The sequence below is a fragment of the Centruroides sculpturatus genome, unplaced genomic scaffold, assembly GCF_000671375.1.
Source record: "Centruroides sculpturatus isolate CEXI.00-Female unplaced genomic scaffold, Cexi_2.0 scaffold430, whole genome shotgun sequence".
In the NCBI taxonomy this organism is placed as follows: Eukaryota; Metazoa; Arthropoda; class Arachnida; order Scorpiones; family Buthidae; genus Centruroides; species Centruroides sculpturatus.
In genome coordinates, this window is record NW_019384725.1 from 250,595 (window position 1) to 267,792 (window position 17,198).

A 17,198-nucleotide genomic window follows, 5' to 3' on the forward strand; every position below is an offset into this window, starting at 1 on the left:
ACTTCAATAAGCCCTAGGCCCCGAAAAACTTAGATCCGTCCCTGATTACAAAAAATATATTCGGAAAAAACATATAAATTATAGTATTAAATATTTCTATTATTATTAAAGAGAAATGATTTTAAAACTATTAATATTAATAATAAAATAATACTAGTGGTTTATAATATTAAAAGTAATATCTATGTGAAATAAAATCTATTTTATCTATTTTACATATATATTTTCTTAATTTACTGCATCTCCATATTTATAATTAATTCCTAAATTTATTACTTATACAATTAATTATCTCAAATTATAATAAATTTAAATCTTGTTTGGATATTTACCTCTGGAAAATTCACACTTATGGCGTAATGATGCCATTGATTATCACAAACTTCAATTGTCTTCCAGCGCCATTCTGCTGGTCTAAATACAATTGGTCGTTTTTGATAAAATTCACGACGAAGCAACAATATTAAACGACAATTTCTTACAAATATAGCATAGTGGTGTCGGTTCATTTCTAAAATTAAAAATATATATTTTGTATTTAATAAATCTAGTAACTTAATTTTTTAATAAAATTTTTTATTTCTTTTAAATAATAAATATTTATTACTATGATCATCAGCATTGCAGATAATATGTTCCTTCATGTGTGAATTATTATGATCAGGTAAAGGCTCATGTTTCATCCAAAATGCAACTGTGAAGTTGTTGGTTAAATTATGGTTAAGGGTTGATTCAGGAATAACAACAGCATTTGTTACTCCATCAAATTCATATATTTGATCACTTTCATGGCCTTCATCAGTTGGTAATTCTCTTGTCCACTCAGCACCAATACCAGGAGAAGGAAGTAAATCTATACTATCTGAACTTGCACCTAAAAATTAAAATAATATAATTCATAATAAATACATAGACAGATATTAATTTAACAATATACAAACAAATTAAACACAAATGCATAAATAAATATTACAGTATGAATTAAATACACAGTACTTATAATACAAACTTTTTCATACATTTAATTTTAATATAAAAATGACTGTTAATAAAATTTGATTTTGATAAATTTTATATAATATATTAATTTTATTTTATAATAATGTATATATATTTAAGATAAAAAATTTTAATAATACAAAATAATGATTTTTAGAGATTCAAGAAAAGTTTTTTACCACATAGTTTCCTTTGAGAGTCGACTGAGTAGGTATCTCTATCACATCCTTTTCCAATGTGATGTGTTGAAAGTGTAACTTTTGTTGTTAATTTTTCTGGTGTACATGGTGCATCACATAATTCTAACTGTGCTTCTGGAAAAAGTATCTGTTGCCCAGAGCTTGGAGTGTATTCAATTCTTTCTCGAATACCTAGATAAAATATTAAATTATTCCAAATATATATTTTCACACTAATACTTTTGGTAAACTAGTATAAAAATTAAATCCTTTGTATCTTTTTTTTATTATTAAATAATTTGGTTACTTAGTATTTCAAGAACAGTTTCCTTCATGATTAGTAGGAAACTGATTTCAATGCACAGAAATTTAAATTTCATAAAAGAAACTAAAATCACAATTTTTAAATCTAAAGATTATAAATTTAAAAATATAATTAATATTAATTTAATTCAAATAAAAACAAAATATTAACAAATATTTACATAGTATTACGAAAAATCAAAGATATGCAAATTTTAAACTTTGTATATTATTAATTATTACTCAAAATTTCTAATTTAAATTGCATTTAAATCATACCTTTCCAGCCAGGTCGACAAACTCTATGAACTTTAATATTAACTGTTGTAGGCTTAGATCTTTTCATTCCACAATCATAAGCAACAACAAGGAGAATGTGATTGCGGCTTTGATCCCATGAAAGTGGCTCAGTATTTTTGATACGACCTATGTAAGAGTAATTATAACTTTATCATAATTTTATCATAAAAATAATAATTTATATCCAATCTAAACAATTTAAAGTTAAATCTAAATAACTCTTCCTACAGGGCAGAAAGAGTTATAAAATCATTTTCTTCTTCCTTTCAAAGAAAAACATTTTCTTCCTTTCTTTCCTCTTTATTATTTACTTTGTGCATAACTGCTACAAACTATCATTTATTTTTTTTTATTATGTTTAGATTTTATTTAGATCAAATAACTAATGAATAACAATTAAATGTTAATTTTGTGTTTGATATAATTAATACATTTATTAAAAGGACCATCCTAAATGAAAGAATGTCCTATTTGTTAAATAATAAATTTAAATATTCTATATATTTATATATATAATGGTTTTTAAATTGAAATAAAATGTAACACAAAAATATAGTCATGTAAATAGTCAGTACAATTAAATAATAAAACCAAGTTCATTATTGAGCTATAACTTTGCTAATTAAATATACTGATATTATAGCAACATCACACAAACCCTAAAAAATTAGTTAAAAGCATCTAATTTTACTATCACAAATTTTTTCATTTGTCTATGATCATCATTTGGTAATGGATATGTTTTCAATAGTAAAATTAGATACTTTTAACTGGCTTTTTAGGTGTTTGTGAGAATCACTGTTAGATATGATCAATTTGACTTAGTGTGAATATACAGAAATGAAATTTGATCTAAAATTAGCTGATTACATTGCCATCTTGTATTAAATTCAATAATTATAATTAATTAACTAATATTCAGATTAATAAATAACAGAATATTCCAAGTTAATTAAATTTAATTAATTAACTTAGAATATTCTGGAAAAAACATTAATCCAAAACAGGACTCAGAGATGCAACTTCTACCCATACAACACATATGCACTGCCAATTAAGATACCTAGACCACTATCTAATCTTTGCTTGCAAACCAATTAATTTAGAAAATATAAGGTTTAAGTCCCACTCTGATTCAATCTTTCCTTCCAAAATATTCTAAATTAATTAATTTAAAATAATCTGGAAGACAAGCTTAACCTGGAGTGAAACTCAAACCTGCTCCAGATTAGTTTGGAAGAGATCTGACAGAGATCTGAATAGTCTAATTGGTAACACAAAAATAAGAAGAAATTGCAGATTAAAGTCCCATTTCAGAGTGATTTTTACTTCCAGAATATTCTAAATTAATTAATTTAATTCTAATTTTTAAATTTAATACAAGATGCTAACTTAACTGTCTACCTTTAGTCTAAGTTATGTAATATCTATATCTATAGGCACTCAAAACAGAGAAGAATATAGAAAGAAATTTGTGCTGTAAGAACTGCTACTACAGTCAGAATATCAAAGAAGAATTACCAAGTTACAGCATTATAACAAAATTGGCTTTATCATTTAATTATTAACTGGTTAATGGTTGAAGTGACTATATTCTTTAACAGCTGTTTATATGAACAAATGCCTAAATTTCTTGAAAGGCAACAAAATAAAACTTCTCTAACTCAAAGCTCCAAGAGACAGGAAAAAACTTTGAGTTACAGATGATTCGAGTTAAAAAACAACAGAGTAAAAAATGCCAATTTTAAGTAGATTTGTACTTTTACTTCTCTTGCATTATATAAAGAATCTTTTATAGTTTGTTTTTTGTTTTAAACAGCTAGTGCCTTTCAGCAAACTGTTCAATGTAACTAATGAAATTGAAAGTTTTGCAGGTACATCTTGTTGAGATAAAGTGAGAGAACCTCTCACTTTGGACTAGAATGTTGTCTGAAAATTGGTGTTGGAGAGTAGATACAATTAACTGTCTGAAAATTTCATGGAAATCCAATAATTAGGATCACTTCGGATAGGATAAATATTAAAATTTGAACTGGAGAAAGTTGAAAGATGTTAAACCCCTATGCTATTCCATTGAGACCTACAAAGTGCTTCATTTTTTTGAGTTAAAAATCGTACTTACTAAAGTAATCGTACGTACTTTCGAGTTAAAGAAATATATATTGATAGTCTCTAATACTACTGGTATCATTTACAAAATATAAAGAAATATTTTCAAACAGCAAGACGTTACATCAATCATAGTGTGAAAAAGTATTAGACAGGATGATCAACTGTCTCTTCCTTTTATAGCTGAGAGAAATTAATTGTCAAAAGATATCTGAAATAAATCCATTGTCATTTGTCAAGAAAATAAATGATCTGTTTATATAGTTTCAGCAATATAATAGTCCTGTTATACTTCCGTAATAACTTATAACAATGACTTTTATCTAATGATATTTCTACTCTTCATTGGCCTAGATCTTAACTTAATGGGAAACATTTAACTTGCACTAGCAAAATCAGAACCTGCTGGAGGGTATCAATTTTGTAAATTAGATTTTATGACTGAATAAGAATATATTGACCACTTAATGATGGAAACTCTGGCAGAAACTATATATAAACTAATTTATAAAAATAATTATTTTATTAGTTATTAATTATATATGACATTGCACTTTCCATTGTCCATTTAGTGAAATACCAACAATCTGAAAAATCCAGCAATCACAAATATTTACTAACACTTATGTTTTGGTCTCATTAAAAGATTTTCAGATGCTGTAAAATCAAGTATCAAATAAAAGAAAAATACACTTCACGCCAACATTTAACTGTATAACATAATTTCACTAGCGTGTTGTAGCGTTATACGAACGGTGACCTTTAGCAAATAAAAAAATTCACTATTATGTAGTGAACTCTTTTATTTGCTAAAGGTCACTGTTCGTAATGCCACAGTATGCTAGTGAAATTACGTTATCAAGTATCAAATTTCTAGATTTGTAGAAATTTACTAAAACTACAGTAGAAGTGGTGTTTTTTATAGGGCTGTTTATTAATCATCAGAAAAATCAATTAAGAAGATCCAACATCAGTAAAATAAAAAAAAAAATAAATAAAAGATTAGTGGTAATCTAATAATCATTTTGCAACAGATCATAATGATATCACATTATTATTACAAATAATTTATATTACATGCACACATCTTTGTGAGATTGGTCATGGAACTATATAGAATAGAATAGAATATTCTGCAAAACTTTGGTTGAAAATCACCATTCTAAATACTGAAATGGAATTTCCAGTGGAAGTGTTCAATTGAAATGAAATGGAATTTCCATTTCAATTGAACACTTTTTAAACATTTGAATCATTCAGGTATTTAAGATTTGCATTGTGTCTAGAGAGAATTGACTTGTGATTGCTCCACCAAAAAAATGTTTCATTTAAACTGCTTTTGTTAATTTATTATTGTTGAGTTATTTTTTTGTTATTTTAGTTATTTATGTAAAGTCTCTTCATTAAAATAAACATCTTTTGACTTAAACTGTTACAACAATACTAATTTTTTTTCTACCTTAAGAGAGTCATAGTTACTCCTGCCGTTTACTCGTGCTTTATTGAATTTCTTCACTTTGACATTCAGAGCACTTATTAAATAATTCAGCTATTGCCTAAACTTCTAAATAAAATTATAACAGTGACATGTAAAATTATTAATTAAACTAGAAATGTAATTTTAATAAACTTTATATATAAAGCAGGATACTTAATATGACACTAAAGATTATTTAAACTTTGAAGTTACGAATTTTTAATAAATTTATAATATTGATAACTCACATATTAATGACTTTTAAGACATTACAGCAATTACAAGATTTAATAACTTAAAAGAAGACAAACAATATACTTTTTTCAAAATATTAATAGTTTATTAACTATAAAATAAACAAATAATATTAGCATATTAAATATATACAGTTAATACAATAATTATTAATATAGTGTAAAATTCTGGTTGATTATTTGTCAATTTAAAATTCTATCTATTTTATTCCATTCTGTGATTCAAATGTACTTGTTCTTTGGTAGCTGATGATAAATTAATAAAAACTGAAAACATTTCTACATTAAAAAATAGTTTTAGTTTCCTTAACAAGCAAATATTTTGACTTATAAATAAATAAACACTTTAAAATCCATTATCGGTTTTTAATAACCAAACATTTCATCTAAATTATTAGCTTTCATCAGATTTGAATATAAGTGTTCAAGAAAATTAAATTTATTCAATAACACATAATTTTAAATTCAAAGTAACAAAATACAATAAAATTAATGAATATAAAAATTAATAATTCAAAAGATATAAACAAAGATTCAAAGATACCTGCATAAACCATTGGGATACAGACACTCCATCAAATGTATCGCAAATTTTATACAAATAACAATGTACTATACTTAGACACTTAAATACAAATGCACATTCATTTTTATATTTATTATATTTATTGAGTTACTCTTAATTTCAGATGTCATTTATCAATGAATTTAACATTGCATTTTATGGAATAAATATAATGTTCTAGAGCATTTTTATTTGAACCTGATGACAAATACTAATATAGCTGAAGATATTTGTTTATTAAAAACTGATGCTAGATTTACAAGGTTTATTTATTTATTTTTACTATTTTATCTAGTTAGCTATGTCTTATCTGTAATCTTAATCCTAAAAGCACAAGACTTTTAATATTGTTTTAATGTTTTATATTTTTTTATTAGTATCATTGGCAATTTGCTTTATTTGATTCTTATCACTAATCTTTTAACTGGAAATTGAATAAAAATAAACTGTCTAACAATCAATCTAAAGTTATAAGTTCACATTTTCATATATTTATTCCATGACAAACAATCCAAATCATATCTGACTATTTAATAATTTTTCAAATTATTTTTTAAATAATAATAAATTAAAAGATTTATGAGTTGCCAATAATAATATAATAAAATATAAATATCAAATTCTTACCTTCAGAATCAATAGTAAATGGTTGATTAGGTGTAATTATCTCATATTTGCAAATGTCCCTAAATTTTTGAGAGCAATCTCCATCTTCTGCTTTCACCTGTACAATCTGATCATGAAGTTCTCCTTCATTAACATCTACCGTATAAGATTCGTGAAGAAAAGTTGGTGGAAATTCATTTACATCTTCAACAGTCACATGAACAGTTACACTAAATTATTAAAACATTATATATATATATTACTTTCTGATAAAAAATTTATTTTCTATTAATAATATAAAATACATTTTAAGTAAGAAGTTGAAGTTGATAAGAATATTTTATATTGATGATTTTTAAAAATAGCATTTTATAATTTTAGAAGTGTGATAATATGCCACTTCATTACATTATACTATCAAACTAGTCTCAAAAGCAATAGAATCAAAATTTAATAAAAGATTTATCGTGATAATGACAGCTGTATATTTTGTTACCCATCAGTAATACAATGCAAATATGATTTTGCATGGCCCATTCAACACAAGGATGAATGTTGTGTACTAAATATAATTTTCATTATATACATATATTTACAAGGGCAAAAGTTTTTAAACCATTTGTTCTAGTAATAACAGAAAAGAGTTTCTTTTTGGGATTAAATAACATAAAAAGTGAATGGATTTTTGGGGAAGGATTTTCTGAAAAAGAATAACATTCTTTATATGAAACAGTGTCAATCTTCTTTATTTGATTATTTCTCACAATGAAGTGTAATATAAATGACACAAAGTTTACTTTACATCTGTTTAATTCTCTTTTTTCATTTGCTGAGACGTGTTTCGGGTCTTTGCCCCTCCTCTGTCAGCTTTTTCCATTAAGGTGTTATACATTTAGTTTTTCAAGAAGCTTTCACCTCTAAAAACAGATGTAAAGAAAACATTGTGTCATTTATATTATACTTCATTGTAAGAAATAACCAAATCAAAAAAAGAATAACATTTGAAATGTTGAAAGAAAACTTATAGAAAACATACCAAAATAAGTAACAAAGTATTTTAACAAGTTTACTTTGTTATCCTATCCATTAACATGCTAACATAATGGGTAACAAAGTTCAGGCAACCCTCATTTTATACCAGTCTGATTTATGCCAATTGATAATAACACTGATTTCAGATTTTCCCCACAATGTGTAGAATATTTTTGCAACTGTTATATGCAAATATTTTTCTGCATTTTATGGTAGTGTTGTTAACAACTTTGCTTTAGTAGTAATTCTAAGCAATATCAATTTGTTTATTAATCTAAAGTGTTTATTGCTCCTGCTATATTTCATTGATTTAANTGGAGACAGATTTATAAGCTTTTGTTGTTTTTGTATATTGTATATAAAAAAGAGTAGTTACTAAGATCAGTAATATTTTCAATTATTTATTTAGAATACCTTGCCAACAAGCACCAACAACAAATGTAGTATTAATTCCTTTAGTTGCATGCATTGGCCAATCATCTATAATTTCAGGGTTGTCTGTCTGACTATGGAATGCCTGTCCATCAATATATAATACAGCCTATAATAATAAAATATAAAAAAAATCAATAATACTATTACTATTTCTATGCCACTAATATAAAATAAACTGTAATTCAAACAAATTATTTATTGTATTTATACAGACACTTGGCAAAGTGTCTGTATAAATACAATGATGAAACTAAATTAGGCATAAGTTTAAGAATTCTTTTAAAATTCTTTTGTAAGTATATATCAAAAAGCAGTGATTATAAAATCACTGCTTTTTGATGACTTGAATCTCTTAATTAATCTCAAGAATCATCAGATTTATCAAGATAGAATAGTAAATAATATTTATTAAAAAACTGTATTAAAATGCAAAGAAAAATTTATTTTACACTGCTTTAATTTATTGAACGTTAGTTAAAAATTTCTCTATTTCTTGTAAATTTAAATACAATTTCAATAACAATAGACACATTATTAAATTCTAGGCTGTTCCTAAATCTTAGCTTTCATATATATTGGGCTGTTCGGAAAGTAATTTCTTTTTTTTACCACTAGACAGATTAGTCATATTTTTCCCGCCATTTTCATTCTAAACTGTATTATCATTATATATTTTGACAGCTAGAATTTTAAGGGCTTATTTGTAAAAAATTTTGTTTGATTTTGTGCAATTGTTTATTTTTTGTGTCCCATAAAATATGGAAGATCAAAAGCAGCATTTTTGGCTTATTTTGCTCTTTTATTACCGAAAAGGTAAGAATGCTGTTCAAGCGAGAAAAAAATTGTCTGACGTGTATGGAGAAGATGTATTGACAGAACGACAGTGCTAAAACTGGTTTACAAAATTTTGTTCTGGCAATTTCAATATTGAAGATGCACCACGTTCTGGATGGCCAGTTGAAGCCAATGAAAACAAAATAATGGTACTAATTGAAGCAAACTGATGAATAACAACACGTCAAATCACTAAGAGATTAAATTTGTCAAATTGAACTGTTCATGATTACTTAAAACAAATTGGTTTCATTTCAAAGCTTGATATATGGGTTCCACATGTTCTTAATTAAAGAGAGATGCTCTCTTTGGTGGGATTTTAAGGAAATTTTTTTTTGGAGATTTTACCAGACAATTTAACAATTGATTCGAAAGTGTACTGCCATCGAGTAAACAAATTNGATTTTGAAGTTATTTGATTTATGGATCGACGATTATAGAAAGTCTTGAGAGTTTGAGGAAATAGGTTCCTAGTATATTGAGGTGACGATTAGGATCTTTAATTTATAAGTTAAAGTCTTTGATTTTTGTCGAATTCCAAAGGGGAATAGAATTAAGTTAGAAATAGATTGATTTCAGTTTGTCGGGTTGATTCTTGTTGAATTTCATTGAATAAATTATTGTTTGATTTTTACTAAATACTGCATATAGTTTATTGCTAGAAGTTTAATTAAATATATGATTTTTGTTATTGACAAACTTTGTCATTATTTAATTCGGTGCACGCTTAAAGTCCAGGCCTGGCACACTAACGCAAATCCGCGTAAAGTACCCGTTAGGGAACGGCTATTTCCGGCACGCAGTAGTGTCGATAATCGTTGGAAAAGTCGGAAAAATAATATAGTACTTTACAAACTATATTACATATAGTTTACATAATATTGATATAAAGATATGCTTTAAAAGTTTAATTCAATAAAATCTAGTATCACTTACTTGGACTAGCTGTGTGAAAAATCAACCTATCAGGATTAAAGTGATTTTTAAATCTATAATGTAGTTTATTAATTTTTACAATAAAGAATATAGCATAACATAATACAGTAGACTAAGGAGAAACTGAACAGGACAAAATAACTATAAGTTTAATTTTTATTTAATTTTTTAATTCTTTCTAAATGAATGGAGTTAAACTCCAAATCCATGTGTGCATGGCCCTGCTTTATTAAATAATTTCAAAATAAAATAATTTTTAACATTAATAAAATTCAAATATTATATCTCTTCTTTAATATCATTCCATCTTTCATTTTTCAACATCTCTCTTATCTACAATTTTTTTGATTACAAGTTTGACTCAAGAAAGCCTTATTCGCCCCTCCTTTTTCTTATTAAACACTCTTTTCTTTTTTTCTCAATTTAATATATTAATTACAATTTTCATGATTCATATGAACAATCTTTACAATTTCTTTACAAAATTTAAAAACTACAACAAAATCCCGTATCAAATATTTTAGCATTATCATGATGATACTGATAGCATTGTAATCCTTCTTTATTTTCTAAATCAAATTTCCTTATTATAGATAAAGACAAAAACTAATCTGATTTCTAGTTTCTCTTGTATTTTATGTATTGTTTTCAGATTATTTTCCTTTATAAAATAAATTAAAATGTTTTGGCCTTTCTTTGTCATTTTTTGTTTGCCAAAAATTTTAGAATCTTTTCTAAAAATTTCTACTTTTCTTTTGGAAACATTTTTACATACCTGATCAATTTTAATTTTGTTTTTCGAGCTCTTCTGATTTCTAATTTCTTATTAATATAAATGCTACTTACTGTCTTTATTTTACTATGGATGAATAAGCCACTGTAGTCACTCAGTTGAATTAATCAATGAGTAAAGTTTAAAGAACATTAATATTTTCAACCCAGTTAATATGCCATCTTTAGGCATGAACAATAGAAAATGGAATGCCAATGTTGATAAGTTAGGAAGGTGGGATAGAGTAAACAGTAGTCTTTCACATAAACTGCCACTATTGTAGTCCGTCTCAGACTACAATAGTGGCAGTTTATGTGAAAGACTAAGGAGATAATCCTTGTCCCTGCTGTTTATACATGTGTTAGTAACAAAATAGTTATAAATTTCATACTTCCTCACAACACTATCTTGGGAGGGGCAAGGGACAGTACTGATAATTTTTGGCCACCTGCCATTCTTGCATCTTTAGCATTCTTTAAACTTCTTTAAGAAAAAGAATCTAGCATTCTTTAACTCAGCTTTTTACTATGATCTACTTTGAGTATTTCAACTAATCCTATCTTAAACATTCTGATTATTCTCTTTATCACAACATTTTTGTCTTTTACATTAATCACATTAGTGTATTCAAACAGTAACAATATCTTAACAAAATCTATTTTATAGAAGAAAGATATCGAAAACAAAATGGACATTTGCTGATATGTAAAATTTTTAAAAACATTTTTATGTTAAAATCTTTTTCAATTATTATGCCAATTCTGATTTATCAACATGACTTTTATACATTCAGAAACTTTAATTCTCTCATTTTGTTAAAAGATCCAAGCATTTTTATTTTTTAATAATATGCTTTTACATTTTTGAAAATTTAGTTTCTTGAGTACGATTAAAGCATCCAAAATTAGCAATCCATGAAGATTCCTGTAAGTCAATAAAAATATACATAACAACACAGAAACTATAGATGACTAGATGTAAAAATTTCAAAATTATTTTAAAATAATTAGAAAGACGGCCTGAAGCCAAGCAACAAATACAAACATTTTGTATAATCACCTTAAATACATTTGAATATCCAATTTAAAGATAAGAAACAATACAGTCAACCCCCTATAACACGGGTTCCTATAGTTCGGTTCCTATCACGGCGAAAAAATTGTGACAATATTCATACAAACATGCTAAAAAAACTCCTGTAATTTGGTAAAACGTCATCGCCGACTCGTGTCGTGACAGGATTGCATAAACTGTTAAGTTTAAACAAGCAGCGGACCTACCAAAAACCATTTATTATTTAACGTCCATAAAAATTATATTTATATTAATGATGTCTCCAAAGTTTAGCGAATTTTTCGCAAAAAAATAATTTATCAGGAAGCACGTGAGCACCATTCAATGACAATCTCCACAACGAAAACAAGCTTAAGCAACAGCGTAGTCGAACGTGCACACTCGGTAAGTAATCCTACAATTTTTTGTTTATAGCATAGTTTATATGGATTATTCCCAAAAAATTATACGTATTTTGGAAATGTTGAGTCGAATTGGTCTAGAATCNATAATTTTCATTATATACATATATTTACAAGGGCAAAAGTTTTTAAACCATTTGTTCTAGTAATAACAGAAAAGAGTTTCTTTTTGGGATTAAATAACATAAAAAGTGAATGGATTTTTGGGGAAGGATTTTCTGAAAAAGAATAACATTCTTTATATGAAACAGTGTCAATCTTCTTTATTTGATTATTTCTCACAATGAAGTGTAATATAAATGACACAAAGTTTACTTTACATCTGTTTAATTCTCTTTTTTCATTTGCTGAGACGTGTTTCGGGTCTTTGCCCCTCCTCTGTCAGCTTTTTCCATTAAGGTGTTATACATTTAGTTTTTCAAGAAGCTTTCACCTCTAAAAACAGATGTAAAGAAAACATTGTGTCATTTATATTATACTTCATTGTAAGAAATAACCAAATCAAAAAAAGAATAACATTTGAAATGTTGAAAGAAAACTTATAGAAAACATACCAAAATAAGTAACAAAGTATTTTAACAAGTTTACTTTGTTATCCTATCCATTAACATGCTAACATAATGGGTAACAAAGTTCAGGCAACCCTCATTTTATACCAATCTGATTTATGCCAATTGATAATAACACTGATTTCAGATTTTCCCCACAATGTGTAGAATATTTTTGCAACTGTTATATGCAAATATTTTTCTGCATTTTATGGTAGTGTTGTTAACAACTTTGCTTTAGTAGTAATTCTAAGCAATATCAATTTGTTTATTAATCTAAAGTGTTTATTGCTCCTGCTATATTTCATTGATTTAAACTGAGGTTATTGTGTAATAATAACAATATAAAAAAAATACTGTGTCAAGTAAAAAGAAATTAGTGAATCCAAATGTCCAAGCCTGTGTTACAAATTGGACCTCACTAGGAGCAAAGTGACTTTGTAAGAATGAGTTCAAATGAAGCGTATGTAAGCAATTGTACTTCAATTAAGTTAATTACATTTATTGATGTTATGGCTTAACACAGAATAATTTTGTATTTATATATGTTTATATTTTGTATTTTAGTATCTTTAAAATAAAATGTTAATAATCAAGAAATGTCTTAGGTATTTTCTGTTTCATTTGTAATACATATGATCAAAAATTTTTAGAAAAAACCAGAATCATACCTACAATATAATAATCCTTTCTATTTTTTAAATAAGAATATTAAATTTATGCTGCTATTGTTTTTGTTTGCCTATTTACATTACTATTACAAATCTCACTGGTTCTTAATCAGTGCCATTTCTCATATCTTGTTAACCATTTCTAAAAGAATGACTAAATTACTTCCAAACCATTTCTATTTTTTTCACAATGTTCAAAATTTTTGAATTATGCACATACTATACAATTTATTCCCAATTAGTTAAAATTTATCTCTTCTATGGCATTTTAGTCTTTATAATTACTCTAAAATCATCAAGTTATTTGTAATCCAATCAAAGGAAATTTCAAAGAAGAAATTATTCAAATATAATCTATCTTGATTTAAACAATCATTTGGTACAGTTATTTCTAGCTTATTAAAAATTTTATTCACATAATTTTTCTTTTTCCTTCATCTTTTCATTTAATAATTATTTTTTTATTAGGCAACTGTAAAATTAATATTGGCAATATTTTTACACTTTATTCTGTAAAAGACAGAACATTTTTTTATTTTCTGCAGATTACATTAATTAACTTCTTTTCTCAGTTAAAGCTGTTATTATAATTGCTTAAGCTGATAATGTAATATTAATCAATAGTGAAACAAATCTCTTACAATTAGATCACTTTTGTCTAGTTAATCGGATTCAATCCTGCAGACTAAAAATCAAGGAAAATCAGTACTAATGCTTCTCTTTTGTTTGTTAATATATTCTATTCTTCTTTTAATGTAAGCAATAATGTTGCCATGTAACAGTACACTGAAACAGTTAATGATCTCATGATAATTTTGACAATAAATTAATTTGTTATTTTGTCTAAAAAAAGTAATTAAAATCCTAACTACCTGTAAAGGATTAATCAAGAGATTTTTCTGCTTTATTTCTTTCAAATCTGATATACATGCTCTATTATTCATTAATTTTCAACAATAATTAATGAATTAATTAGATTAGATAAAAAATTGATTTAAATTTAAATTTTTTTCATTTTTTTAAAAAATTGTTTTCATTTATTATACTTTTAATTCAGAAATAGATTGAATTTTCTAGATTCTTTCACATCATTAAATGACTTATCTTTTTGTGTTTCTGTTTGAAACATTCATGATACCAATTACTTATACTCTCAACAATATCATCTACACAATCTGTAATGCTTATTTCTCACTTGGGCATATAATTTCTGTCATCTTTGACTTCTCTCCTCTTTCTGTAAGCAACTGTAGGTATTGTTTTGACCATCCTATTTTACATAAGACTGTATTCATTACCTTTTTTATGTTAATTACAATAAGAAATAAAGTATTACAAAATACAATCTATTTTTATATGAATATGAAACAAACAATCTATTTTGTAATGTCAATTCCACGTAATAAGGACATCAATACTTTTAATTTATAATAATAATATAAAAAAAAGCAAAACTAAAGTACTAAAAATAAAAAAAACTGATATTTATTATCAAATATAAGTTAATCATTGTTTTAGTCAACAATGTTTATGCATATTCCATCTGAATATTTATAATAGATTTTATATATTTTTATTTATGTTTCTTTTGACTACAAATCACCAAGTCATTTATGTAGTTCATGAATGGCCTGGACTAGATTGTAGAATTTATTTTGCAGATTTGATTTGTTTTACATACTTAACATCAACAACACATCTCAGAACACACACAAAATCTAAAGTTCAAAAATATTGACTAAAACTTCCTCTCTCATACGTAAACAATTTTAAGACTTTCTTATATCCTCTATCCTCACAAGCATGGATTTTCATCTTGATTTTTAAATTGTAAATGAGATAGGCATGCTATTGTGTTTTGATACTTGAATGGCACTTATCATTTCTCAGTTGCTGTTTTTTGATCATTAATGAATAAAAAATAACAGTAATAAAGAAAAATTATCATACAAATCAAAACTATAAATAACATCAAAAAATTCATAATGTTTTTAAAAACTGAGCTACTATTACTTGAACAATTAATATATTCAATATCATATTAAATGTATATTAACTAGAAAATGAGCCTGGCATTACCCGAGCAAAAAATAACACCACAGATTAAGATTAGAAGCACAAAATAATTTAATAGATTATTTCATATTTCCAACCCTTCTATTATATTATATTATAGTATTTGTTTTATATAACTACAAAAGTTATCTTACTTAAGTGTTTATTGCACCAAGTGACCAATCTAATGACACAATTTAAAAATTCTTTAAATTGTGTACAGTAGAGGAATAAAGAATTTTTAAAATGTGTTAGATTGGTCACTTAGTGTGATAAATCCTTACCTAAGATAACCTTCGTAGTTATATAAATCAAATACTATACTATAACAAACATTAAAATGAAAACCACATAGTTTGATTATTTCAACCTACCACTGTCATGTTTATTGCCATACTTCAACAGTACACAAAATGGCATAATTTCATTGGTCAAGTAGACACCAATTAAAAATATGTCTTAAATTTTTTCAGATATCGTATTTTTTCCTAATGTTAACTCTAAGAAACTGTAACCTTCACAGTCAAATATCAAATAATAATCTGCCAACCAATCAAATTTTGCAAAAAACAGACCAAATATTCAAACTTGGCACCCTTGAAAACTGCTTAAAACATATTTTGTGCTTGTCTACCGGCAAGAATAAATATGTTTTAACCTTGTATTATGTAATTTTGTAATTATGTAATTTGATAAAAATTATATGATTGTAATTCATTAATTTTAGGCTACTAGACATATAAATGATTAAATAAATTTGATTTTTCCATATCTAGTCTCAATTTTTATATAATTCTGTTCTTGAGATTAATGAAGGATGGACAGACAAATAGACAGACAACAGTGGACATATTGTTTACATTATATTGATGTTTACATTACACAATATGATGTAAACTTGTAAGGAACCAAGTCCGAACGTTATTTTTATTTATTTTTATTTTGCTTATTATTCTATTTTTGTTTAGGGCTTATGTTTTGTTAGGACGAAGGTTTCCTCACCATTCACCTTAGTAACTTAAAAATAGAAGAAAAACCAATTCACTGACGAAAGAAAAGCGCCGTAGAAAAACTCGCGCACACTTGCGCTTCCCGAGCGGAAAAAAGTAAGTCCGCACCGAGAAAAGGGAGGGGAGACCCCACAAGCACGAATTAGGGACTCACTAAACCTTAAAGAATAAAAACGTCCCGAAAATTGTGAAAAAGAATAATGTAAAAGGTTAACGAGTAATTGTCGTAAATAGGCTGCCAGAGAAACGAAAAAAGTTTATTGTTAGCGTTAAGTATGTAAATGAGGAGAGTGATCTCATTCAGAATTGTGACGTCACCTCACACTATAAATCCCGAGTCTCAAGTGAAGATGAACGAGGTGAACTCCTGATAGCAACGAGCTTTGGTGAGCTTCATAGCAGTGAACGAGAGAGGTGTCCGATAGGATCAAATAGTTCCAAGGCGATTTTGAAGTTATTTGATTTATGGATCGACGATTATAGAAAGTCTTGAGAGTTTGAGGAAATAGGTTCCTAGTATATTGAGGTGACGATTAGGATCTTTAATTTATAAGAATTATTGTTTATAAGTTAATTCTTTGATTTTGTCGAATTCCAAAGGGGAATAGAATTAAGTTAGAAATAGATTGATTTGAGTT

The 17,198-nt window shown here is 26.2% G+C and overlaps 1 protein-coding gene across 2 annotated transcripts in view; it reads right to left on the bottom strand.

Annotated features, from left to right (window-relative positions):
• Nucleotides 1–17,198, bottom strand: part of LOC111628109 (calsyntenin-1-like) — a 104,293-nt gene that overhangs the window by 19,177 nt on the left and 67,918 nt on the right. For both annotated transcript variants that reach the window (XM_023371833.1, XM_023371832.1), the window contains 5 exons: nt 6,814–7,022; nt 1,761–1,907; nt 1,179–1,370; nt 608–874; nt 333–511 (listed from right to left, as the gene is read on the bottom strand). In XM_023371833.1, coding sequence (XP_023227601.1) covers nt 333–511; nt 608–874; nt 1,179–1,370; nt 1,761–1,907; nt 6,814–7,022 — 994 coding nt within the window. The remainder of the gene's footprint in view (nt 1–332; nt 512–607; nt 875–1,178; nt 1,371–1,760; nt 1,908–6,813; nt 7,023–17,198) is intronic.